General features: G+C 36.9%; 1 protein-coding gene across 3 annotated transcripts in view; it reads right to left on the reverse strand.

Annotated features, from left to right (window-relative positions):
* UNC80 (unc-80 homolog, NALCN channel complex subunit) overlaps positions 1–26,312 on the reverse strand; it is a 224,490-nt gene that overhangs the window by 109,061 nt on the left and 89,117 nt on the right. For 2 of the 3 annotated variants that reach the window (XM_049615007.1, XM_049615006.1), the window contains exons 23-26: positions 19,430–19,642; positions 15,976–16,111; positions 12,289–12,422; positions 5,579–5,744 (exon numbers count right to left, since the gene is read on the reverse strand). In XM_049615007.1, the coding sequence (XP_049470964.1) occupies positions 5,579–5,744; positions 12,289–12,422; positions 15,976–16,111; positions 19,430–19,642 (649 nt within the window). Of the gene's footprint in view, positions 1–270; positions 475–5,578; positions 5,745–12,288; positions 12,423–15,975; positions 16,112–19,429; positions 19,643–26,312 lie in introns of all 3 variants that reach the window. The other variant, XM_049615005.1, reaches the window with a different exon arrangement.

Consider the following 26,312-nt stretch of genomic DNA (forward strand, 5'->3'; position numbering starts at 1 on the left):
TCACCAGAAAACTTGTCAACGGTTCCTACCCAAGACCTGCTGAATTAGAATCTGCATTTTAACAAGCCTTGCAGGTGACCCGTGTGCACGTTAAGGTTCGAGCAGCCCTGCTCTAAAGGGTGGCATGGTTTTCAGACTGAATGAGTGGTCTAGCCTGTGGCTCTGCTCTTCAGCTCCTGATGTGTAAGAAAACGGGCTTCAACTATTTCAGGATTTGGGCCCTGTCTTCCTACCCCCCACGTCCCTGCGCACCCCACTCCTCTATGTTACCTAGGTCAGTGACAGTGTCCCTGCTCTGGGACAGCTGCAGCTCCTGAGCCTCGGACTCTGAGTCCTGCCGTGATAACTTGCTGCTCTTTAAGCTGCCGACTCGGCGAATGCTGGACAAGGAACCCCCCTTCTTCACCTGGAAACTGCGGGTTCCTTTAATCTGGAGCAGGCGGGAACCTCCTATCCTGATCTTCCTGCTGGGAACTGTATTAAAAGAATAAAATAGGGCTTTTTCCCCCTTAGTTTTCCCCAGCCAGTGTTAGATCCAAGCTCTCCCCAACTTGTCCCTGAACAGCGTCCTCTCTTTCGGCCGGGATGAGCAGCATGTCTGCACGAGGAGCTCCTCCCAAGCCCCAGCCGGGTCAGGCAGCTTTGTTAGGCAGCCAGGAGGCTGGGTCCACCAGGAAGGGCTGGTGCAGCTTCTTTCTTGGGCACATAGCTCATCAGTGCTGGGAACAACCTGCTGTCTTTCTGGCCCAGGGTTCACAAGCATGAGTGCGCCCTTGTAGCAGCATTATCTAGGACTGTTAGCACATTTACAGAACATCATTCCTTGATTCGATAGAACCGCAAACCATTGGTTTTTGTTTTTCTTTTGAAATGGGACTTGCAGAGTTATGTGAGTTATGCAAACCCCTTCATGTAAACCCCTTCATTTTGGAATACCTCATTAAGAAATAAAAACAAGAGGCGCTTCTCTCTCCAACAGTCAGCAGCGGGTTCCGCTCAGCTCCTCAGCAAAGGCACTAAAGGATCTGTTTTCACTGGTGTGCTTTGGGTGAACATGAGTGTGAAATAGTTCCATTTTCAATGCACCTAGTGATGTCATAGCATCCTTCCTTCAGTCAAAAGGCTGGGTGGGATGTGAGTCCAAATGATGCAACACCCTGAGCCAACCTTACAGTCTATATGTACCAAGAAGAACATGCATTATTCATCTTTAGTGTTCTGGAAAAAACAGTCATCGGTGAGGAAAATAAAAGGGTAAAAGAAACACGTTTAAACTTGAAACCTACTTTTTTTTTTTTTTTTTTTTTTTTACAAAAGCATCCTTATTTCCCATACTCATATACAGTTATACTTCCTTTTCTTTTGGAGTTCTGGTGTTGTCACACATTGATTTTAAAAGGGCAGGATAAAAAAAGTTTTCAAAGCTTAGTCATTATCAGGAAGGGGCCATTATTTTTGTAAGAAGATTTCCTATGAATTATTTAAGGCATAGGTATTATTTCTTAAACGTTCCAATCAGGAAGGTTGCATTTTAGTCTTGGGTTCTAACTCTCAGGAGAGTATGTGACCATGATCGAGCTTGTACAGCTCTACAAAATGGTAATTAAATGTATACTTTCAGTGCCAAAAATGGAGCCTATAAGAATTTCTGTTGAATAATGTGCAGTGTTTAATCTCTGACTTAATCTTGCGATTGAGAAAGACTAAAACCATCACCACTGAGCTGGCAAAGGCCTCGTGGAGTGCCCTGAACACATCTGGATAGAATCTTACATCTGGATAGAAACTCTTGCTGTGCAGTTGATTAAATTCCACAAAGACTATGGACTATAAGTCTCCTTTTTAATTATAGCACAAAATTCATCCACTGCATTTTTTAATATTATTTTTAGGCTTAATTGAGGCTTTAATGACCTACCTGAAATACATCTGAAATAGAATATTTCATCTGAAATAGAATATTTTAATGACTACTAATACAATTTCATACCAAGGTAGATTAGGAAGGAGAAAACAGGCTTAGAGAGATTTTTCTTTCTTCTTTTTTTTTTTTCTTTTTTATAGAGACACTGTCTTGTGTTCTATGATTTCATGATACCTTTAACTGTACAAATTTGGGAAAGTAACCCCAAATTAATGTGACCTGAACGAAATTCAATTTTGAGAACCTATTCTATACTACCAAAGATAATCGGATATATCCTGTAGCAGAAAAAAATTAGCACTCAGAATTATGGCATGGATTATTTACAAAGGACACAGTAGTTAGAATTCAGATTTGATTTTGGTACCTGAAAATCTTTAGTAGAGCTTGTACAGCATTGAGTCTTAGCCTTTACTTCCATGAGAACATGAACTAGTGGGAAAGTGAAACAAATACATCTAAATTGGATAAAACATCTTTTCCCCTTTTCTCTCATCTCACATTAAATCCACGAGCAAGTCCTGTTAGCTTCACACTTAGAATTTCCTAGGATTTTGAAAGCCCCATTATCTATTCCCTGGACTATTGTAACTGCCTCACTGTTCCGGCTTACATCCCCTCCCACAGCTTGACTCATCTTTTAAATACATAAATCGTAAATACACATATTATATCACTTTCCTAGTCAAAACCTGCCGACAACACTCAGACACACTTATACAAAATTAAATTTCTAACCATATCTACATATCCAATTTATATGCCCTTTGCCTAACCCCATTTCCTGCCACTCTTCTACTCTTTCTATAGTCTTCTACTTCAACTCTTTTTGTTGCAACCATGTTGGTCTTTTTGTCCTTCTTCAAATGTTCCATGTTCCTTCCTGCATCAGAGCCTGGCTCTCACTGTTTTGTCTGCTCAGAAGACTCCTGCCTCAGCGCTTTGCATGACTGGCTCCTTCACATCATACAGGTCTCTGCTCAATGCCACTTTCGGGGTCCTTCTCTGACTACACTCCTTCCCACTCCAGGTCACTACCAATTCTCTGACCTTCATTTGTTTTCCTTGATACCATTTATCATTACTTGAAAGTCTAGTATCTTATGTTATTCCCTGTTATTTAGCTGTTTGCTAATATAAACTGAAATACATGTGGGACATTTTTCCTGTTGGTTGCCGTATTCTGGGACCCTGGAATCGTGCCTGGCATACACCAGGTGTTCAGTAGATGATTGTTGAGTAATTAGACACATCGTGGTGTCTGTATTTTGGAATACCAGTCTTCGTTTGTATTTGGAATGTGGGTAAAACGATGGGACAGACCTTGCTTGGGGATTTTAGGCAGACATTTTAGTTAGAGGATTGTTTCACATTTGTTTTCCCTGGTAGAATCTGAATTGTCCTCAAGTTGTTTACTTCAAGAACAACATTTTTAGCTTTTATAAAAACAGATGGCATGAAATTTTAAATAAACTTTTAATAATATCATTTAGCAGAGTACTTATGACTTTAGCATCTGCTATCAACTTGTCAAAGGATTAAGGAATACTTAGGAATCTTCAAGATTTTGCCAGCCAGTAAAGGCCTTTTTATGAATATGTTCTCATTTTATTTATAGTTTCAGTTTTCTGCTCACTTCTTAAACAACGCTCATATATTAACGTAGTCATTCCATGAGGAGAAAAAACACTAAGCATTTGCGGTTTTGAACATCAAAGGAAATTTACATAAATGATAAACATGAAATTAAAGTGTTCTTAAAAATTAATCTGATATTTTATTTTTTAAAATGGCGTGGAATTTATTCTGTTCAAGTTTAACCATGTCCATATTAGGAATATTTATTTCAGCTACTTTAAGTAATAATTAGCATAATAACTTTGAATAGGCAAAATAAAATCCCCTTGGGATATCTTTAAAAATGTAAGTTTTTCATCATATGCAGTTAACATTATCTGAAAAAGTAACAGTAGAAAAATATATTGAGTTGATACTCCTTCATGCTCAAAAATTGCTAAGACTTGGCTAGTAAATGCTTGGTTGACCATAAATTCAATACAATATAGTTATTATTTGCATTTGAAAAGTGTCATGACAACAATCTGATCTTAAAATATTAAAATTTTTTTCCAGTGTATATCAATTTCTTAGAAAATTTTAAAGATTTTCTGTTTTCTCTATCCAGGGCTATTCCTTCCTAGATTCCTTCATTCCTTCAGTTATCCAACATTTATTGGGTCATTGTCTTTAGGATACCAGAAAATACATAAATGCATAAAATCATGTTTGACTCTTAACAAATGTACTGATATTCTTTTAATTGAAATTCATTAGAAAAACGCAATGAAGGGTGGTGGAGTTTAAGAAATACCCCCCCCCCAAAAAAAAGAAAAAAGAAGTAGCAAAATCAGAGACGTTAACAGTTTAAGGATCTCTTGAAAGCAACTTAAAACTTGGTAATCTTTAGCTTATATTTAGAATTTTCTGTGGTTCTAGTCTGTACACTCATTATATTAATAAAACCTACCACAGTGACAACAATTATTTATCCTATACCAAATCTAGGTACCAGGTACTACGTTTATGCTTTGCTCGTATTGTCTCATTTAAAGCTTTCAATATCACAATGTGGTAGGTGTTAATAACCTAATTTTACAGAGCAGAAAACTGTGGCTTAGAAGGTCAGTAACTTGGACAAGGTCATACAGCTGGTTGTTACATTTTACCATTTGAAGTGCATATTTTCACATTTTCATATATCTGAAATTGATATTTGTGTTACAGTTGAGGCCATCTTAAGATAACTAGTGCCAGGTAGCTGTTGTGACACGTTTGCTATTGCTTATGTCCATGTGAGCATCTAAAGCACCAGCAACAAGATGTACAGAATGGGTGCCAGAGTGTCTTTTAACACCAGGGAGTCAAACGGTAGTTGGGTGACGGAGTGCATGCTGTGGTAAGTCAGATGTGCTTGGCAACATTCTTGAAGGAGGTATTGAGTATGAGGGTAGGCTAGTTTCGTACAAACGCATGTTGGCTCAAGTACCTAGCACCAACAGCTTTACTTCCTTTACAGATCCATTTAATGGTGTATTATTAATATTCTAATGACACAGAGGACATTATCATATAGAGAAAACATGGACACGGACAATTCTGAGTTGCAAAGTGATTAAGAAATTTGAACCTGGAATTGAAGATTGTTTAGAAAGACTTTAAACCATTTATTCTATTTATACTTTCCGTTTTCTTTGGCTGCACAAGAATGATATATATTAATAATAAAATTTGACATCTAATTAAGTCTGAAAGTCCTCTTTCTTTAAGAATTAAATGATAAGAAAGTATTGCATAAGGGCTGAATTGGAAGTATTGTTTCTTCCTTAGTGGTACGTGAAATAATGTTTCATCTGATGACTACCTGGTGGCATCGGTAGGGATATGGAGAGTTGCTGAGCTGGAATTACAATCGGAACTTCTCCGACTGTCGAGTCCAGCTGCTAACTAGCGTGGTTTCCTACCTCATTAAGTGGACACAGTACTGTATGAAGCCAACAGTTTTGGACTTGGGGTGCACAATTCTGTGGTTTAGACCCCAGGCCAAATATCCTATGAGAAACACTGAAACAGGAAAAAAATTCTTGCTTTCCATACCTTTCTTCTCCTCAGCACCTGCATCTGATTTGAGGGTGTGGCTACTACTGTGGAGGGAATCTTTTGAGTCTTCATTTTCATCCAGGACCCCAGCAAAGCTGATCTTCCTCTCATATCTGTGCCGGTCCAACTCAGGATCCAAACGAAGTCTGCAGCTCTCTAAGTCCTGCAATGTTAGTGAGGAGTACATGAATGCTGGAATCTCCTCAGCGCTGCATTGGTCTTGTGGTAAACCTCCCTCCATTTTGAATTGCACACAGCTGAATTTGCACAGAGCCAAATTCTTCTTTATCTAATGCCAATTTCAGGTTGTGGCCAATAAACATATTTCTTGAATTAAAAAAAAAAAAAAACTTCTCTAACTCATAGTTTTCCCCTTTTCTTCATACTTTATCTTCAAAAAGCACAGACCTTGTTCCAAATCTAGAATTAGCTTGCTCCCCTTCTAACACTTTGTCCACAGTTTAGCCTACACCTTTGGCATTCATGTGTTAATTAAATGATTATGCACTGAGTGTACTAAATATGAACGTATTATGTACTGGGGGATAAATAAGAAATGGTTCTTGCCCTAAACGAACTCAAAATCCTGAGACAGAGACTCAGAAGGGAAACAAAAGATAAATTCCTAGACTGAGAGAGTGAGTAGGAACTTAGAAATCAGATTTGGAGGCAGAATAATGGACCCCCACATATGTCTATGCCTTAACCCTTGGAAGAGGTAAATATGTTACCTTACATTGCAATAGGAGCTTTGTGCATGCTGATTTAGGTTAGAGATCTTGAGATGGGAAATTATCCTGAATTAGCTAAGTGGGCTTGGCCTAATCACACAAATCCTTAAAAGCAGAAAGCTTTTCCAGACTGTGGTCAAAGGAGAATATAACTATGGAAGAAGAGTGAGAGAGATGCCAAATTACTGGCTTTGAAGATGGAAAAAAGGACCATGAGCCAAGCAATGTGAGTTGCCCAAGAAGATGGAAAAAAGGCAAGGAAAGAGTCTTCTCTAGAGTCCCAGAAAAGAGTGCAGCTTTCCTAACACCTTGACTCTAGCCCAGTAAGACCTGTGTGAGTCTTCTGATTTCTAGAAATGTAAGATACAATGTTTACACGTTTTTAAGTAGCTAAATTTCTACAGAAATAGAAAATGAATAAAGAGGTGATGTTGGAGTTTTGTCCTGAGGACTTAAAGTTGGCTCAGCAAACAAATGGAAAAAGGCATTTCAGGCTTAAGAAATCTCATATGTGAGGGCCGGAGTCTCAAAATACTATCAGGCATTAGAGATATTTCTCACTCTCTTCTAGAAGGACCTCAGGATTAGAGGGGTTCCATGACTATCTGCTTGTGAACAGAGTGAGCCGGTAACCTAAAGTAAGCCTTGGGGAGGGAAACTATTTTGTAGGAGCTTGGTCAATGAGGCCCCCAATTGAAAATTTGACCTGTTCTGTGAATGGAGACTTATTCAACCAGAAGGCCATATTTAATTGTTAGCTGTAAAACACTCTTGGAGGAGTTGATAGAGGAAAACTATATAAAATGCTAATTTTGTTTCTATAGAGCATTTTTCCCCCAAATACGATGTAAGTTCTCAGATTCAACTAGATATGGAAAACAAAAAAATTAAAAAAAAAACTAGTTTGCACCAAAATTAAAATCTAATGCTTTTAATTGTTATCAATAAATGAAACTTTAGACTCTACATGTTGTTTCTTCTTTTCCTTTTGATTAAGAACAGAAGTTACATTTCGGTACCTAGAAAATTACATCACATCTAGAAAAATAAAGGAACTACAAAGAATCTATTTAGCATTGTCAAAAAATATTCTAGGAATATAATTGCTTCCCCGAAATTAATCCCTTTTAGAAAACAAGTAGAAAACCTAATATATTTTCAATTTTGTTAGCCAAACTTAATTAGATAAATTTCTTACTCGGGACAAAAACTAATGTAAAAACTGATTCTCAAAAGCAGTTCCAATTTCTTCTTTTATCCATTTGTCAAAATCCCATCTATCTTTCAAAGCTACATTCAAATGTGACCTCTTATAGAACTGTTCTTCAGGTCTTTCCAGCCCCTTCTATGGCCAACCATGGCCCTTCTGCCCCCTTTTCATGGCCACTCTTTGTGGCCGGGAAATAATTTTTTATATGTTGGTTCTCCTGTTTCGATATACAGAGGTAACTCTGTAACCTCCCTATTCCCTTTCCTGTAACTATCGCACCACCTTGTTCATAGTCTTATTCTCAATAAACACCCATCAGTTAGCCTTGGTATATGTGAATTGTGTTTTGCTTCTGATTTTTTAACTTTAGGAACATTTGGAATCCAGCAGTATATTTTTCATAACCCAATTTGTTAAATTCCATCAGCACATTTGGCATAGCCTCTAGCAAAATCTTGCATAAAAGCATCCAATATGTTGCTTTCTCTAATGAATGAGTGTAGACAAGAGACTTCCTTACTGCTTTTTACTTTATTATGGTGGACTCATCTATCCATTGGAGGAGAATTACTTGTTTTAATTCATGTTGCTTGCCCAGTGGTTATTGGTTTCACTAATTCAGTTGGTAAACATTTGAATAGACCAGCAGTTTTACAAACAAAATTCTCTATTCAAAAATGATTTCTTTATTGTTCTCAATATTGTTTGAAAATTAATATTTAGAAAAAATTTGATTATTATGCTATTTTGATTATAAATCTTGTAACAAAGCTATTTTTTCTTTTTCTTTTTTAAAAACATTATTTGTTAGTATGGCTTATGAAACAATGAATAAAAATGCTACCAGAAGCTCTTAAAAAAACAAAAAAAACCCATTATTTAAGTTGTATCTAGGGATCTGAGAAAAAATTAAGTTGGTAAAAACGTATTTTAATAATTTTTAAAAGCTTTTGATGTCATTTTGCCTTTTCTTTCACCTCTATGCCCCCACCAATCCAGTAGGTGGCTTCCTGGGATTTCCTGACCCTCTCCAAGAAACAACTGTGGATAAGCTAATTAACTTTTATTTTAATTATTTGTACTTCAGATTCTTTTGATTACTCTCCCAACAATTTGGGTATAACTAGGACTTCTTCAAACAGATATTTTGCACGAAAATCCCATCCATCTTAGAAAGGGTCTTATGGGGCGCCTGGGTGGCTCAGTCTGTTAAGCGTCTGACTTTGGCTCAGGTCATGATCTCGAGGTTCATGAGTTCAAGCCCCGCGTGGGGCTCTGTGCTGACAGCTCAGAGCCTGGAGGCTGTTTCTGATTCTGTGTCTCCCTCTCTCTCTCTGACCCTCCCCCGTTCATGCTCTGTCTCTCTCTGTCTCAAAAATAAATAAACGTTTAAAAAAAAAATTTAAAAAAAAAGAAAGGGTCTTATGGCAATTTCTGACAAAAAGACTTTCTTTTTTTTATTTCTTTTTCTTTTTTTAAAACTTGCTTTATTTTTAATTTTTTTAAATTTTACATCCAAATTAGTTAGCAGATAATGCAACAATGATTTCAGGAGTAGATTCCTTAGTGTCCCTTACCCATTTAGCCCATCCCCCCTCCCATAACCCCTCAGTTTGTTCTCCATATTTATGAGTCTCTTCTGTTTTGTCCCCCTCTCTGTTTTTATATTATTTTTGTTTCCCCTCCATTATGTTCATCTGTTTTGTCTCTTAAAGTTTTCATATGAGTGAAGTCATATGATTTTTGTCTTTCTCTGACTGACTGACTAATTTCACTTAGCATAATACCCTTCAGTCCCATCCACATAGTTGCAAATGGCAAGATTTCATTCTTTTTGATTGCCGGGTAATACTCCATTGTATATATATACCACATCTTCTTTATCCATTCATCCATGGATGGACATTTGGGCTCTTTCCATACTTTGGCTATTGTTGATAGTGCTGCTATAAACATGGAGGTGCATGTGTCCCTTCGAAACAGCACTCCTGTATCCCTTGGAAAAATGCCCAGTAGTGCAATTGCTGGGTTGTAGGGTAGTTCTATTTTTAGTTTTTTGAGGAACCTCCATCCTGTTTTCCAGAGTGGCTGCACCAGCTTGCGTTCCCAGAAAAAACTTTTTTTCTTGATAGAAAGTTTATGTCCCTGATTTTCTTCCATTCTCAAGCCTCAGATTCTAGAATATCCATAGCATCTCATCTGATTATTTTACTACCTTATACTTTTATTATTTCATATATTAGGGTGGTTGTTTTTTTACTATTATTAAAAATGTTACTGAATTAAAAAAAAATTCTGAAGATCCATAAATACTCTTGCCAGAGGCATTTTGCTAAAATAATATTTTAATTTCATTTAATAATTTAATTTTAATTAATAATTTAATTTTTAACAGCTTCTGTGTTGGTAAAACAGTTTTATCATACTGGTTTCCTTATAGTAGGTTGGAAAGTAACTTGAAGGGTGTTTTTTCTTTTTGTTTACCATCAACTATTGTTAGATTAAACAGGAGAAAAATCTTCTTGCCATTTATTTTATAAAGGTCACATCTCAACATAATACATAAATCTACATTTGACAATGAAAGTCTTAGTGTATTGAATAAAAGATCCCCGAGACCTTGTTCAGGGTGATATAGCAGTGAAAACCTTCCTCTCATTGACTGAATGACCAAAGGATCATTTAGCTTAATTTCTTGCCATTTTCTACTAGTCTGCCAGTTGGTTATACAATAATTTTTAACAGATCTGGTTGATTTTTTAAAAATGAAACTTGTTATAATGACAAGGGACATTAAACTATAGCTTTGTGGAGTTGAAAGGGAGAACAAAAATAACTGAGTCAGACTTTAAGATTCTTATTTTCAAAAATCACAATGGATCTAAATGGGGACCAACAAAAATTTGAAAAATGAAAAGTAGATGTACCACCATGCTTTTATGAAGGCTTCAGTATAATTAGAATGTTGAAAAAATAACACTAGTAGAGGCCTTACAGATCACATATTTCATCCCACTTGGCTTCAAACACATGTGCTGGCCTTGATTTGATTTCATAGAGTAGTCTCAATATAATAGTCGAGGTGACATTCAGAAAATTAAAGGCCCAGGTTAATAGGAAATGAAATCAGGGCAGTAAACGTCCCTTTCTGACATTCAGATAATGTAGTTTTGCAGTCCAATGCTGGTATGTTTCTGTTGAAAACATACCTTTTACCCATAAATGTTTCCAATGTAAAAATATCCATTTTATGTTTCCAAGTGTGAGGAAACAGGTCTTCCAGACATTGGAGAACCAGAGGTAGAGGCAGTGCTCAGGGATAATAGCATGGATTCTTTTGTTTTCTCCCAGGGATTGGGGTATGGCCTTGTTCATGCCGAGTCTGGTCAAAAAAGCAGGACTGCTGGTGGAGTGTAAAATTGGCTAAAGTAGAAGCACATGGATCGTGTAACAATTTTTCTGGTAGAGTAGTCTAAGTCTTGTGTAAAAAAAATAAATAAATAAGAGAATTTGTCTGGTTTCTCAGCTCTGGCTGGGCGGTGCCTGTAATAAAAGAACCACTGGAAACTTGGTGCCTATTAGAGGATTAAGAGCCAAGGAAAATCGGCTCTGACGTGTGCCCATCTCAATACTCTGTGAAGACTCCTGGTCCTTGCAGAGTGTTGGTATACTCTGCTAAACGAATCAGGCCCCAGCGGTACAGGAGTATGATGTGTGTGCATGTGTGTGCATGTGGGTATGCGTGTGCACGCGTGCATGTGTGTGTGTGTGTGTGTGTGTGTGTACAGTCTTCTTCTGCCCATCCAGATCCATAAGAAGTACTGTAGTAATAAAAGTGTATGTTTAGAGATGTCTACGTGCTAAATACTTAAATAAAATTTTTTCCCCATAACTTAAATGAGAAAACTCATTGGAAGCACATTTCTATAAGGATTTATGAGCAGTTAGATTTTTATGACAGAAAGATTCTGCCAGTGATTTCTGGAGAATGCTGGTCATAAAACTCCTCATAGTTTGCAGAGTAAAGGAACTTAAAGGCTTGTGAAAGAAGATTCAAAATGAAGTAAGCATTGCTCAGACAGTCACTCAAAATAGAGGACAGAGGATATTGAGGAAGTAAGTCCTGTGTATGTGTTCTGTTTTAGTCTCCACAACACCATGAAGTTTTTACTTTTGTCAATTGCCATTTGTCAACTGCAACTCCACCACCTCCTGGTACACACCCTTCTCCTTTGGATTAAAATAGAGATAATGTAACACCTGTTAGCTAAATAGCCAATCCTGCAGCAGATAGCTTCAACTCGGCCAGCACCAATCATTACGTCTTTTAAAACAAGTTTTGTAACCTTGTGGCTTTTGCCTTTATAAGCCCACTCACGATTCCAGTTTGGAGCACACATTCCATTTCCGTAGACCCTGTGTCTTCGAGATGCAGTCTCTAAGACCTCAAAGGAATGCTTTTGTTGCTTTATAGCCTCTTCTTGTATTAGACATTCCCAGCATAACTGACAGCGATCAGTACAATGTTGGACCCAGTGGTGTTATCTTCAGTGATTTCAAGGTCAATTTCAGAGTTATTACTCTTATTTTTTGCAATATAAAATAAGATTTCTTTCTTTTTATATATGAAAATCCCTTGGTTGAATTTTTAAGTTATATGATACATTTGGCCATTGAGCATTTGAGGAAATTGTGGTTACTCAAAACCTAGCCACATGTCTGGCCTCTCCAAGTAACCTGATTATTAACACACATGCTTGACTTACCACCAGAGGCTCAGTGCGTGGTCTGGGCAGGCAAGAAAAGGTTTCTCGAAGGAAGGTGGTAATCTCCAGGAGAAGCTGGCACGCCGCCATCTTCAAGGCAAAGGGGCAGCCACATTTAGAGGGGTTCACAGTACCTATGGAATGAAAGAGTTCCTTCCTAAATAAACGAATCAATAAAACATACACAGAGGCACGGTTTGATGGACAAAGCTACACATGTGTAAAATCAAATTGCAAATGAGAATGTCACCTATACATGTCCAAAATGAAATTGCATATGAGAATGTTACCTATACATGTTCAATTTACCTATTCCTTTTAGCACGATCTATGCATTACCATATACCTCTCTCTTCCTCCATTTTGTAATTCTATAACTAGTATTGTTTAGTATTAAGATATCAATCAATATGAACTAAATTATTTTCCTTAAGACTCATAGCATAACATAACACAGTCCACTAAACTAGAAAGCCTTTTAACAAAAACAGAAATGGAAAGCAGTCTTGCAAGATTGTCACATTGCTAATTTAGTCAGATTTAGACCGTGTAAAGGGTAGTGAACTACTTTTGGGACTACACGAATCTCGCCACCTTATTTTGTGAGAGACATCTTGAGGGCAGTGATGTTGCTTCCAGTTTAGCCCAGATGTGTTTCTGCAGCATAGACAAGACATACTTGGTCACTTGTATCATACACTTTATACAAATTGGCCTATCATATTAAAGCATAGCTACACTAGAAGTATAAAAATATTCTCTTTTATTCTGAAGAATATCAGTCTTTGGATGAGTAAAATGTTGCCTCCATCATAGATCTAACAATGGATTTTACTATAGAGGCAGATAATGGCCAAGGTGACACCATAGAGATTTTTAAAATTCTTAGGATTTGTTCTCAGATACATGTCATCACTAATCCTACAGAAATATACTGATTACTTATCAACATTCAGAAAAGAAGACCAAAGTAATGTCAAGTTCTGCCTCTCATAAAAGAAAGAAAATAGTTATCTATTTGAATCAAGGCATCAAGCAATCACAACTACAGATCAACATTCCTAAATATCTTTCTAAAATATTTCCTGTGTATTAGGCTTTCTTTTTTTTTTTTTTAATTTTTTTTTCAACGTTTTTTATTTATTTTTGGGACAGAGAGAGACAGAGCATGAACGGGGGAGGGGCAGAGAGAGAGGGAGACACAGAATCGGAAACAGGCTCCAGGCTCCGAGCCATCAGCCCAGAGCCTGACGCGGGGCTCGAACTCACGGACCGCGAGATCATGACCTGAGCCGAAGTCGGCCGCCCAACCGACTGAGCCACCCAGGCGCCCCATAGGCTTTCTTAATTGAATAGCATGTATATATTATGGCTTAGCTGAGAGAGGGTGGAAATGATGTTCTTTCTGAAGATATGTGATTTCCTCATGAAAACCATTACTTTTTCTCCAGAGATAGTATGTGGCTGGAGACACAGCCTCTTGTTAAGAACGGAAGAGACAAAGTCCTCTAGAATTTCTAGATGATATTTACTTGAGCCATAATTATCTTTTATTTTACTTACTAATTTTTTAAGTTTATTTATTTATTTTGTTGGAGAGGGAGAATGCATGTGGGCTAGTAGAAGAGGGGCAGAGAGAGAGGGAGAAAGAGAATCCCAAGCAGGCTCATGCTATCCGCACAGAGTCTGACACGGAGCTTGATCTCACAAACCATGAGCTCATGACCTGAGACAAGGTCAAGAGTCAGACACTTAACGACTGAGCCACCCAGGTGCTCGAGCCATAATTACCTTTTAAGTGCAAGATGAGCTATGTACTGACAAGAAAGCAGAACTAAACCAGACATTTCAATCTTCTCTTCAATGCAGGCTACATAAGCCTAGACTAAATTGTTTGGATGTGCAATAGTTTTTAAAAAATGATCAAACACTACATATTCAGTATAAACTTCTGGATGTTGTCCTGAGATTATCATCCAGATTCTTCTTGTCAATCCTGTAAACAGTGAACTTGGTCTTAGTCCAGGCCCTCTTGCAACTATCATCTGAAATGTTTTGTTAAAATGAACAATGATTGGGGTGCCTGGGTGGCGCAGTCGGTTAAGCGTCTGACTTCAGCCAGGTCACGATCTCGCGGTCTGTGAGTTCGAGCCCCGCGTCAGGCTCTGGGCTGATGGCTCGGAGCCTGGAGCCTGTTTCCGATTCTGTGTCTCCCTCTCTCTCTGCCCCTCCCCCGTTCATGCTCTGTCTCTCTCTGTCCCAAAAATAAATAAAAAACGTTGAAAAAAAAATTAAAAAAAAAAAAAAGAACAATGATTGAGTCCTACATGCTCTCATCAAAAACCCAAGTACCAGGCATAACATATCAGTAAACGACACTTATGTGGTCTCATGGAGATTAAAGCTCATTTTGGGCTGTGAGGATGTATCCGTCTAATGGTGCTTTAGCTCATCTGTGTCTGAAGGATGCTTAGGAGATCCAGGGCAGTTTGGAGATGTCTTCTGGTGGGTCTTCACTAGGTTCTGTGATTGCTGGATAGTCCTCAAGTGGTCTTAAGGCCAGACCCAATTCTATTCTCCATTCAATTATCCAAAGGCATTCTAGGATAGTCTAGACTCCTGTGAACTTGAGGGAATCTTTGGGGGCCAATGTTCACTTGGTAGGCTGAAATACTGATATCAGAATTTGGTATTTTGTTAGCAGCTAAGTCAAGAATATTTGCTCTGATGTGATAAAGGATGAGAAAGTGCAAAATGATGAAAAAAATTGCAAAAAAATCATTGGTATGAAAGTGGAAAAGAAGACAGTAAGTTTTCTTTATTATTTAATTATGCTCAATATTACACTCAGCCATCCTTTTACACTTTAAGACTAGAAAGATGAAGTCATCTTGGCATTGCTTAACTAACAACAGTCTTTAACATATAATCAGGGAGTCTGAATTTCAAACCACTGGGGAAAGGCAAGAGGAAGAGGTATTATTGTCTTCATCAGATAATGTCACCAATTCCATAACCATTTAGGAATTTTATTTAGGTAGTAGTACACATACACAACAAGCTTGTATGGTATACAACACACGTATGCACAAAATGGTGTTGAAGAGGAGTGTACAGGAATCTCTTTGTCTATGGTGGGACTCACTTCTAATTTTAGCAAAGAAGTACAGTACAGCAGACATTCACACTTCTAAAAATCTGAATTGTTTAATATTTAAAATTCATGTTAAAAACTATAATCAAATAATTCACTATTTTAATGATTTGGGAAGCATTTCATGTTCAATTTTATTTGGTCCATTTTTTTTTTTAATCTCCAAGAGCAATAACAAAATGCAAAACCTGAGTGAACCTCTTCTGGGTCAGTAATTTTCCACAATTTTCTCAGAGAGGCCTAATACTAACCTTTGTATAATAGTAAGAGTCACAGACTACAAAGCATTGGATGTTCTGTATTGGCTGCAACTCCTTGTGTCTGTCTATAGTCTTCTCTTTTTGGTTCTTGCCCTCTCTTTGTGTGGCTTTATGCACATGCGTTACATCCATGCACAGGGAATCAGGGAAAAGGAGCAGTGGGGAGACATGGGAAGGTGGTAAGAATATGAAAGAGGAAAGAGAAATATTAAGTGCTCCTAAAGCAAAGATTCTTACAAGCAGGGGTTCTTGTAGTAAAGGGAGTCTCCTTACTGTCATCTAAAAAGTCTTCCTCCTCATCCTCCTTTCTCAGTCTCCTCTTGGTTTCCTCATCATAAATGAGACCCAGAAGGTTGGCGGGGCTTTCACTTTCCCCATGGCACAGCTCATTCAACCGGATGCCAATTGCCTAGCATGGGAGAAAAAGAGTGAAACAGCACAAAGCATGTCAGACTGAAAAATAGGCTTTCACATTACAGAGGCCATAAGCAACTGTTAATGGGAAGGTATATATCATCTAGTAGGGCATATTAAACAAAGAGATTGACACTGATACATAAGCCTCCTCTATATGCCAATGTGCTGTACTCACCACGTTTCTTTATGTAGAAACCCAGGGGTGGATGGCATTGACACTATCTCCAAGGTCATTTAGTCTGAAGACTTGTAGGAACTGGAACAAAACCTTTGTGTTCTCATACAAATTTTTTTTTCTGAATATATTTCCACTTACTTGAAGGACATTTATTTCATAGGTCTCATATAAGGGAGTGCAAAGTTGTTTTTAATGGAGGATTTTGTTGTAGTAAAAAAATAAGAACTCTCAGTTCCTCAGAGTGCTTCTGATTATGCTATTTTATGAGAATGCCACTGCCATGCTAATGAGTTTGGAGGTTGGCAAGAATTCTAGTACAGCAATTTTATTTATATCTGGCATTATGTACAAAGTAATGTCTTTTTTATAGACTTTGTTCTCCCACTCCATGATAGTCTATGAATGAGTAAGAGACACTAACTATTCCTTTGGTAGAGTATCCAACATCAACATGGAACCAATACCTGCTATCTGTTCTTCTGAATCATCATGCACCATTGTCTGATTTGCCAAAAGGAATTTTCCACAAGAAGAGACAAAATACACCACCTCTATCTAATTCTTTTTATGTTCCAATTACAAACTGTGTACAATAAAAGACACGTGCTTAGGAAGGAGAGTCAAAAGCTAAAATGAGCACTGAACTTGGGGTCTGACAGTCTATGCATTCGTAGGTATAAATTCCAACTAATTTTCTTCTTCCTTCTGGTATTACTTCTTTCAAATATTCAGAAAGGTTGCTAAATTCTGGGCATGCAAGAAATTAGACAAAGTACTAGAAATTGATGAGGATACGTCCAAAACTCTTTAAATAAAAACGCAAGTCGTTTGAATGTCTTGACTATCTGGAAAGAAAAAGCTCTCCTTAAACTCTGGAATTAAGTAACAAGTAACAAAAACTATATCAATGAGAAGGAAAGCATTGTAAAAAAGTGTCATGGCATCCTAAAAGTTTAGTCACTAACCTGAAAAGTTTTAAGCAAACAAAGAAAAACATTAAAAATAAAAACTACTACCTCAACAAAAAGCCTTGTCCTGATGCCACTATTTGGAGATCCTCTCTAAAGAAGGAGACATGCAATTATGGGTCTGGAATGGAGCCAACAAACTTAATGGTGAAATTCAAAGGGGGAAAAATCTATATGGATCTTTCCAGGATGTTGACACTAAACAATTTAAGTTAAATCCACAATTCAGAAAGCTTAAAGAGTTGCTCAGAAAATGAACTTGCCTTGGATAACACTAAATGTCTAGATAATAATTTAGAGCTCTTTGTCTCTTCCAAGGCTAGAAAAATGCCTTAGGGATAGGTTTGTTCCTTTTTTTTTTTCATCAAATATTTATTAAGTGAAGTAATTTGTTAGGTAGTACATAAAACATAGAGTTGAATAAATTGTTACAGTATGCCAGTATCTTTGCTGAATGTGCCCTAGTAGATTACAAGCCTTCATCTAGAAGGGTCACTGTTTGGCAACTGGGAAGGTGAGGGAGGTTGAAAGACTTGCTGAAGGTTGTTCAGCAAGCCGTGGTCTGAGATCCAAGCATAGGGTATCTGTCTTTTGCTTTTCCCCTCAAGGAGCTTACAATCTCCTGGGGAGGCAACAACACATCAAAATAACACATTAACTGATGAAAGAGACAAAAAGTATTTTATTAGTTCAGGAGATGGACAGATTAGATTCAGTTCAGAGAATCATACAGTGTCTCTTTTCTGTAGATTGCTGTAGATGCTGAAGAATTGGTGTTTGGGCTAATGGAGAAGAAGAGGAGTGGATACTCCAGGTAGGGAGTTCCAAAAGATCTGTCAAGGAAGTGCACGGATCTGTTCAGAGACTGACAAGTAAGCCACTTGGCTGAAGCACAATTTTGTGAGAGAGAAACATGTGCAGGAAGGCTGGGAGGGTAGATTGGGCCTAGATCTATAGTTCTTGAAGCTGAACCTCATTTTGTATTCTGAAGAGTGATGAAAGGCAATGTGTGAATGGGGGAGAACACTTACTCATTTGAGAGACTCTGTGTTTACTGCCTAGAAATGCACAAACCATGTATCCTGCTTTCAGAAATTAATGTAATAACTTATTATTACTGAACACCTGTTAGACACAAAGGATTGAGATAAATGTTCTTTTAGATACATTAGGTCATTTGACTTCATCATCCATAATCTTGCTGTAGTTTGAATAAAGGCTGTGGAGAGAGCAGTGATGTCAGGCTAAGCAATTTGGGTTTTATCCCAAGGGAAAAGGAAGGCCACTGAAGCATTGTAAGTTGGTAAGAAACACAATCTGATTTGCATTTTAGCCTAATCACTGTGAGAGCAGTTTGGAGAATGAATTAGAGAGGGTAAATCTGGAAGCTGGGAGATAAGTATGAATGTTCTGCTTTCAGATGGGCTCTGCCATTTGGAGATCATTTTGTTGGCAGTGTGTAGGATGGGTCAGATGAGGGGAGATTGTGGGAAGAAGACCAAATCAGAAAATATTTTAGCCATCCAGATGAAAAAGAACAAAGGTGTGACCTAAAAGGACATCAGTGACATGGAAGAGATGGAATCAATAAGGGAAGGAAGGATGGAATATGTTCAAAGGCTGTCGTCTTAGATAAATGGTGTTACCATTTATAAGAATAGAAAGTTCAGGAAAGGTTGCAGATGAGGGTGTATTTATATTGGAAGAAGAGTTTTATTTTGGTCAGATTGTGTTTCAGGGTATTGAGTGAATGCTTCCAGAGTACAGTTGGTAATGCTGGCCTGGGATCTGAACAGTGCTATGGATAGAGAAGTCTATGCTACTGGCATATAGGTTACAGTTAAAAATACAGGAATAAATGTACTCCCGGGGGAGGTTATGCAGAAAAAAACTATAATAAATTCTGGGAATGTCTATATTTATAGCGGGGAAGGAGGTAGGGGACCAAGGAAGGAGACAGGAAATAATGTCTAACTTCATAGATTTATTGAGAACATTAAATGAATTAAGTTTATCTTCCCCTAAGATGTTTTTTTCAGTGCATGGTACATAACAGATACTCAATAAATTGTCTCCCAAACAAACAAACAAACAAACAAAAACATAGAACTTCTTCACTTCACCCAAGCACCTGAATTTTTATATAAGAAAATCGTAAGCTCACGTCTCCCCATTGGTAGAAGAGCTTGGCAGCATTCCACTGTAGCTTCTGGTTCCGTTTGTTGCCCACAATGGGAGAGCGTCCCCTGGAAAGGCCTTTCTTCGTGATATTCACGTGATGCCCTTTCATCCACTCTGGCCAGTTGCCGCGGTTGCAGCGGTGAACAAAACGGGCACATTCCAGAAACAGAGCTGCTCTGGCTACCACAGGAGCTTCCTGAGGATGGTTGTGGAGGAAAGAATGATGTCGGATTAGTGAGCAATAGGTCGACCTTAAAGGGAATTACTAAGTACTCTTAGTTTATTTTAGTCTCCATGTCTTGATTTAGGTTAGTCATATTTCCCAGACTGCAGACTGGTAGTAGCATGGTTAACAGTAGTGGGAATTCTGGAAAATGAATCCTTGAAGGCAAATTTGCATACTGAAGAATTAGACATTTTAAGTAGATTTCTGTGTTTAGCTTTCCCCTTTTGAAGAATCTCAAGTAATTTCATGACTTTATCATTGCATATTTAAGAGGCAGCTGGGATTTGCATAGGACAGTGAGATAATGTTCAAAGGAGTTTTTTACAAACTGAGGGTGGATGGGGGGTGAGAGGGAGGGCAGGGTGGGAGGGAGGGCAGGGTGGGTAATGGGTATTGAGGAGGGCACCTTTTGGGATGAGCACTGGGTGTTGTATGGAAACCAATTTGACAGTAAATTTCATATATTAAAAAAATAAAAAAAATAAAAAATAGAATAGAAAACTAAAAAAAAACAAAAAAACAAAAAAACAAAGGAGTTTTTTAATATGAAGCTTTTGTTAAACCTAAAATTTTAACCCGAAGCAAACAAATATTCAATTTCTAGAACTAGTCTTATGTTAATCAAGGGAGTCAATAGTGATCTTGTTCCAACAATAATATATCTATGACCATCCACACACTCCAAAGAAGTACAACTGTTCCTGCGCATTTTGGCTAGTAAGAAAAGGAAGTGCTTATTAGATTTTGTTGAGTTAGTCTTTTGTCCCCCTTACTTTGTGATGAATAACAGATAAGATTCTGCTTAAATGGGCATGGTTTCAATTGAAAATGTTTGACAAAGAGGAAATTATTCAATTGATAAATGAAAAACAGAGCATTTCTTCAAAAAAAATATGGTTCCATCTTGTCATGTCAAGATGTGCTTAAAAAAAAAGAAAAGAAGAAACAACTTTCAGTTAATACCAAGAAACTATTAAGGATCATCTACCTACTGAAATCTTCACAAGCTAAAATAAATAAATAAAATAAATAAATAAATAAATAAATAAAGGAACATTCCCATAGAAGGTCAACAGGTAACAAAAAGTACATACATCAACAATATGTACACTTAACTTGAGCCAATTTAAAAAAAATACATCACAATACTGGCCATCAACTCAGAGTTACCTAATAGCCATAAGCTGATTAGTAACCAACGCTTTTCAACATTTCAAACAATAATATTCTTAATAATTCATTAATCCACAATATTAAAATAGGGGCTAATATATAGAGAGTATCAATTACATGTTGATTAGCTTTTATGAGTTGTCATTCTGAATAATAATAACAAACCTCTAGACTAGAAATAATATCCTCATTTCAATGTTTTTAAAAATGAGGCATAATTTTTCTACGATCATACAGCTGGGAAGAGGTGAACACAGGATTCAATACCAGGCCTTTCTAATGTACTAATTGTTGCTAGTTCCTCTTTGGTACCTGCATTGTCTTAATATATACACAGATAAATCTTGCAAAGATGATTTCTAGAATGTGTGTAGAAAGTCATTTTTTTTTTAAATGGGGCATTAAAGTCATGTAACGTTACTCTCTAAAACACAAATATATGATCATATCATTTTCCTATTTAAAATTTATTATAGGCTCCATCCATCTCAATCATAACACGAATAAAGATACTCAACCTTTGTTATCTGGTTCATCTCCCTTTCTATCTCTGTATCAAGTACTCTATGGTCTAACTATATCGAACAGGTTACAGTCCCTTAACTATGACATCTTACACCTTTTCACATGTTGTTTCCATGATTTGTGGAGCTGTTAAGCCTTTTTCCCATCTTGTAAATTCCCACTTTTACTAATAAGTTTAGTTACTTCCTCTAAGAAGCCTTCCTTAATGTCTCTCCTCTTAGGCAGAGTTGGTTACTTCATTCTTTGAATACCACAGTATCTCAAACACACTGAATGATTCTAGTAAGTTAGCCCTTTAAGCATTTTCTCATTGTCCACAACTTAAAGGAAGCCATCAAGAATTCTGATAAGAAATATATTTATATAGGAACTTAATATCACAAAGCATATGATGCATCACTACTACATGCAAAGTTAACCTATGTGGAAAGGTAGAGTACCAGATGAACATTAATGGTGAGAACCTATCATTTAAAAAAAAAGTGGACACTAATGATGAAAATCTATCATCCACTGCATTGGTGCCAAGATTTGGTAGTAGGTCACAGGAATAGAAAGACGAGATTGAGAGGGTCAAATGATTTTCTGCGTTAAACCTATCAGTATTGGGGTACCATAACATACAGATTAAACGTCTATGCTCTTTTCTTGTATTAAATATTTATTTTACTACATATCTCAGATATGTATATGTATATACATATCTCAGATATGTCATATTTCCAGACACAGAAAGGCTTGAACATCTGTCTGTAAAAATGGCAGTCTGGAAGGCAAGGTGAGTCATGTGAATTTGTTGTCAACCCATCAAATTTTGACACATTCCCAATATAAAGCAATGGGATTCATTGCTTAATGACAGGAAGACAGAACCACTGTTAGGGTGGCATTATGTTGTAAACCCTGGCTCCTACAGAATTACCAAGGTCGAAAATTAGCCTAACTCAAATGTATGGGGCAGAGGATCTTTTTGTTGCCCTTAACTATTAGATGACACTGAAAAGATTAATAATAGATGAATGAAAAATCCAAATTGTGCTTTGTGGTTTTTCCTATGTACATTGGCTTGCCTCATTCAGAAGAAAGCTTAGAAAGCTCAGGGCATTTGGAATGAAAAGCAATTCTGACTTTCTGTTCACAAAAACTAGTTATAATAAAACTCAGATAATACCAGTTATCTGCCCTAGGAAATCCTAATCTAAAGTTTGGAAATGGAATCGAGATCATTATGAAAATAATTCCCATTAACTATACAGCACAACATGAAAAGGAGGGTTGATTATTATCTGATGAATTTGATCCATGTTAACTGTAAAAGTAGGTAACTTTTAGAAATGTCACTATCTGCATTAAGGGATGAGGACATAGAGTAACTCAAACATTGCCTTTTTATTATAATCCTCATCAACCTGGTGGATGAAAGCAGACTTGAAATACTATAGTCAAGATGACACTGAATAATACCACTTTCTGGGGGGTATTGTAGTATATATCTTACTATACAGACAATTGAAGAAGTTGTTGAGGACTCTACAAAGCTAAGGACTCTACTGTGCATCCTGGTAGAAGATACTTAGCATTAAGTACTGACTTCACAACGTGTATGAAAGAGCTTTCAAGGCATTTTAGGTGGGGTGTGGCTATAGGGAATTATTTTCCTTATAAATTCCTTTCAGAGTATAGTTTAGAAAGTATTGATTTTAGGGGCAGAGTTCTAGAATACCTTGGACAAAAAGAATTCTTCCTGGACATAGAGAAGAGTCAATTTTTCCTCTTTTTGATGGAGCTTACCTCTTACAGTTCAGCGCAATCTGAAGAAGCAGCAAAAAATGGAGACATGACAGAATGGATAGGGATGGACTCACATCACACAGAACAACAGCACAAATGGAGAAAAATGAATCAGAAGAACGCTGCATGGATGAAAACCACAGAGTATCAGAGCATAGTCAAAAGTGAACATCTAAACAAAATTTGATACCATTGGTATACCACAGAGAATTTTTACTGGTGGTCCCGAAAGAAAAGTAGGCGTATTTAAATTTCTGTCTTATTAGCATGTCTGCTAGATTACCTTTTTATGTTTTGTAATGCCAAAGAGTGGCTTCAATTCAATTGTTGCATAACCTTATAGTCCTAGATAAGGCAGGAATCAATTTTAACTGGGAAGATTAGATTAACCTAAAATATTCAGTGAAATCTTATGGAATTTATAAGTTTGAAGGTCAAAAATAGTTGAATACTAACAATTTCACATGGTTCACTCTTATATAAGGTGTTCTCTGCAATGACTACAAAGCTATTTAGTTAGAGCTACAAAATGTCATAAGAATGCCATTATGCAGCACGGATTTCTCTAACATCCTATGACTAGAAAACTTCAAGGGTTGGCTGCTTCTCCTTGACTTCCTTTGTCACTTTTCCTGCATTTTATAAGATCATTATGTATATTGAATGTTTCCTTTATGAAAGTGAAGGAGAGAATTGGAACACTAATTCAAGCAGCTGTGCTTTATTTTGCCTGGGGACTTAGAAAATATTGTTACCAAGATACGATGGTTAATTGAAGGTTATAATTGCAATACATTTCTTTCCCTGAAGGACTATATCTAAACTTATTATGTGAGAAGAAACCTAACTGATTCTGAAAACTCATATAAAAAACACTGGACAGGAACTAACTGTTTTAAAAGACTGAATAGTTTATGTTGGCCCCTGGGGAATTACATAATATTTTTATGCCTTACAATAAAATATAAAGCTCTTGCTGGCATAGGGTACCTATTTATTTAAAACCAATGGGAATAAGCAGTTATTGTGGGTCCTAATGTGCATTGGAACCTCGTTTGCTAGAGGATATGTGCTTGTGAGTCAGTATTTATTACTTAGCCTATATTGAATTCTCTGCCTGACTGAGATCATTAAGTAACTGACAGGCTGTCTCTGCCCTTGCTCATTTCCACAGTAGCTGTGGGCAACTGAAATCATTTGGTTATCAGGCTAGAGGCAGGCATTATATTTTAGTACATGGTCTAGATGGCTAGTCATTTTAACAGTTACTCATATCACACTAAAATTTTGGGTATTATAAAAACTAAATAAAGTCTTCTGTTTCTGACAATCTGATGGATTACGTGTAGAAACAAACTTCCTTTGGTTTAGACTTCTAAAAATACTGGATAAAATATCCCCCAAAGTTTTCATTTTGTCTTTCTTTTGTTTCTAACATGAGATAATAGACTGCTGGAGAGAAGAAATTACAAGAAAGTATTATTTTGGGTGGGGGAAAGAGAGGGGTGAGAGCAAGCATAGGAATAATTACCCTGAAGGTTTCTACTGACCGTGGAGAGGCCAGACCCTGGGTTTTCAATGGGCCATGAGTTAAATGTCTGGGCCCAAGCAGAGTGGGAGGTCAGTTCATTCATTCCTACATAAAGCCAAGATCCCAGGTGTGACTTATGTTCAGTGAATGAATAAGAAAAAGATCTACCCCGCAGAAGTAGGTTTGCCTGAAAAGACTTGGCTCTGGCTCTGGGTAAAACAGAAATAAACAAATCAACAAACAAAAAACAAAACAAAAAAGATTCTTTTATGAGAACTCCTAATCAAAATCCCACGTTTTTGTATAAGTTTGGACTAGAATGGGTATGACTTCCATGCTCCTTGACCACTAAAAATATCATTTAAAAATAATCTTAGGTTAGTGCTGCTTCCATGCCTGAGAAAGGAAATGGAAATCCTCTCTGGAGGAATATTTTACATCAGTACTTCTCAAATCTTCAGACTTAAGTGTGAATAAGAGTCACTGGGGAATATAGACAAAAATAGATTTTTTTGGTCCCATCCCAAACATTCTGATTCAGGAGATATATTGAGGGCCTGAAAATTTGCATTTCAAACATGTGCACAGATGATGCTGATATTGCTGATCTGCTAAATAACACTGCTTTTAATACAGGTCTTAAAGAATTCTCACAGATAAAATCTCAAGAAGTTAAGTTCACATAACAAATACATTTAAAAATCTACCGTGAGTAAGAGCAGAAACAACAAAGTATAGAATCAAACTCACAAAGACAGGAGTTATTGGAATTGTACGGTATCAGATACATCTAAAGATTAATGTGGATATTGAAATGTATGATGAAGAAATAGGTTATCAAAGTTGACCTGGTAGTTTTAAAACAAGGATCAAATAAAACTTCTACAAATAAAAAGTAGTACTCGAAATTTCAAACTCAATGTATAGATTAAAAGACAGATTAGATCAAGTGTTCTCAACTTTAGCACTATCACCATTTGGGCCAGATAATTCTTTCTTTACGGAGGGTGCACTATGTATTAGGAGATGTTTGTCAGCATTTTTGTTATCTACCCACGAGATTCGAGTAGCGACCACCAGGTTGTGACAATAAAAAATTCTTCCAGACATTGTCAAGTGTCCCTTGTTGGGTAAAATTTCTTGCGGCTTAGAACCATGGGATTAGACAAAGTTGAAAAGAGAAAATGTGAAATGGAAGACATATCTCAGCAATGTACTCAGGATATAGATTGAAAGAAACAAAGAAATGAAAAATATGAAAGAGAAATTGTCAAAAACAGAGGATAAAACAATAAGATCTATCATATACCTTTTTAATTCATAGAACTAAAGATTAGATAAAATGTGAAAGATAGAAGTTTTGAAGAGATAATAATTGAACAATTTGCAGAACATATATAATATGCCAAGTACATGATTCAGGGGCTTTATGAACCTAAAGTAAGAAAAATGAGCCAGAAACATCTTAGTGAAACTGCAAAATATCAACAATAAAAAGAAAGTGTTAAAAGCAATTAAGGGAGACAGATTATATTATGCATGTTACTATAAATGAATGTTGATAAAGTCAGAAAAGAATGGGGTAAGAACTTTGAGGTACAGAAAGAAAATGTTAGCTTG

Source organism: Panthera uncia (genome assembly GCF_023721935.1).
Source record: "Panthera uncia isolate 11264 chromosome C1 unlocalized genomic scaffold, Puncia_PCG_1.0 HiC_scaffold_3, whole genome shotgun sequence".
Classification (NCBI taxonomy): Eukaryota; Metazoa; Chordata; class Mammalia; order Carnivora; family Felidae; genus Panthera; species Panthera uncia.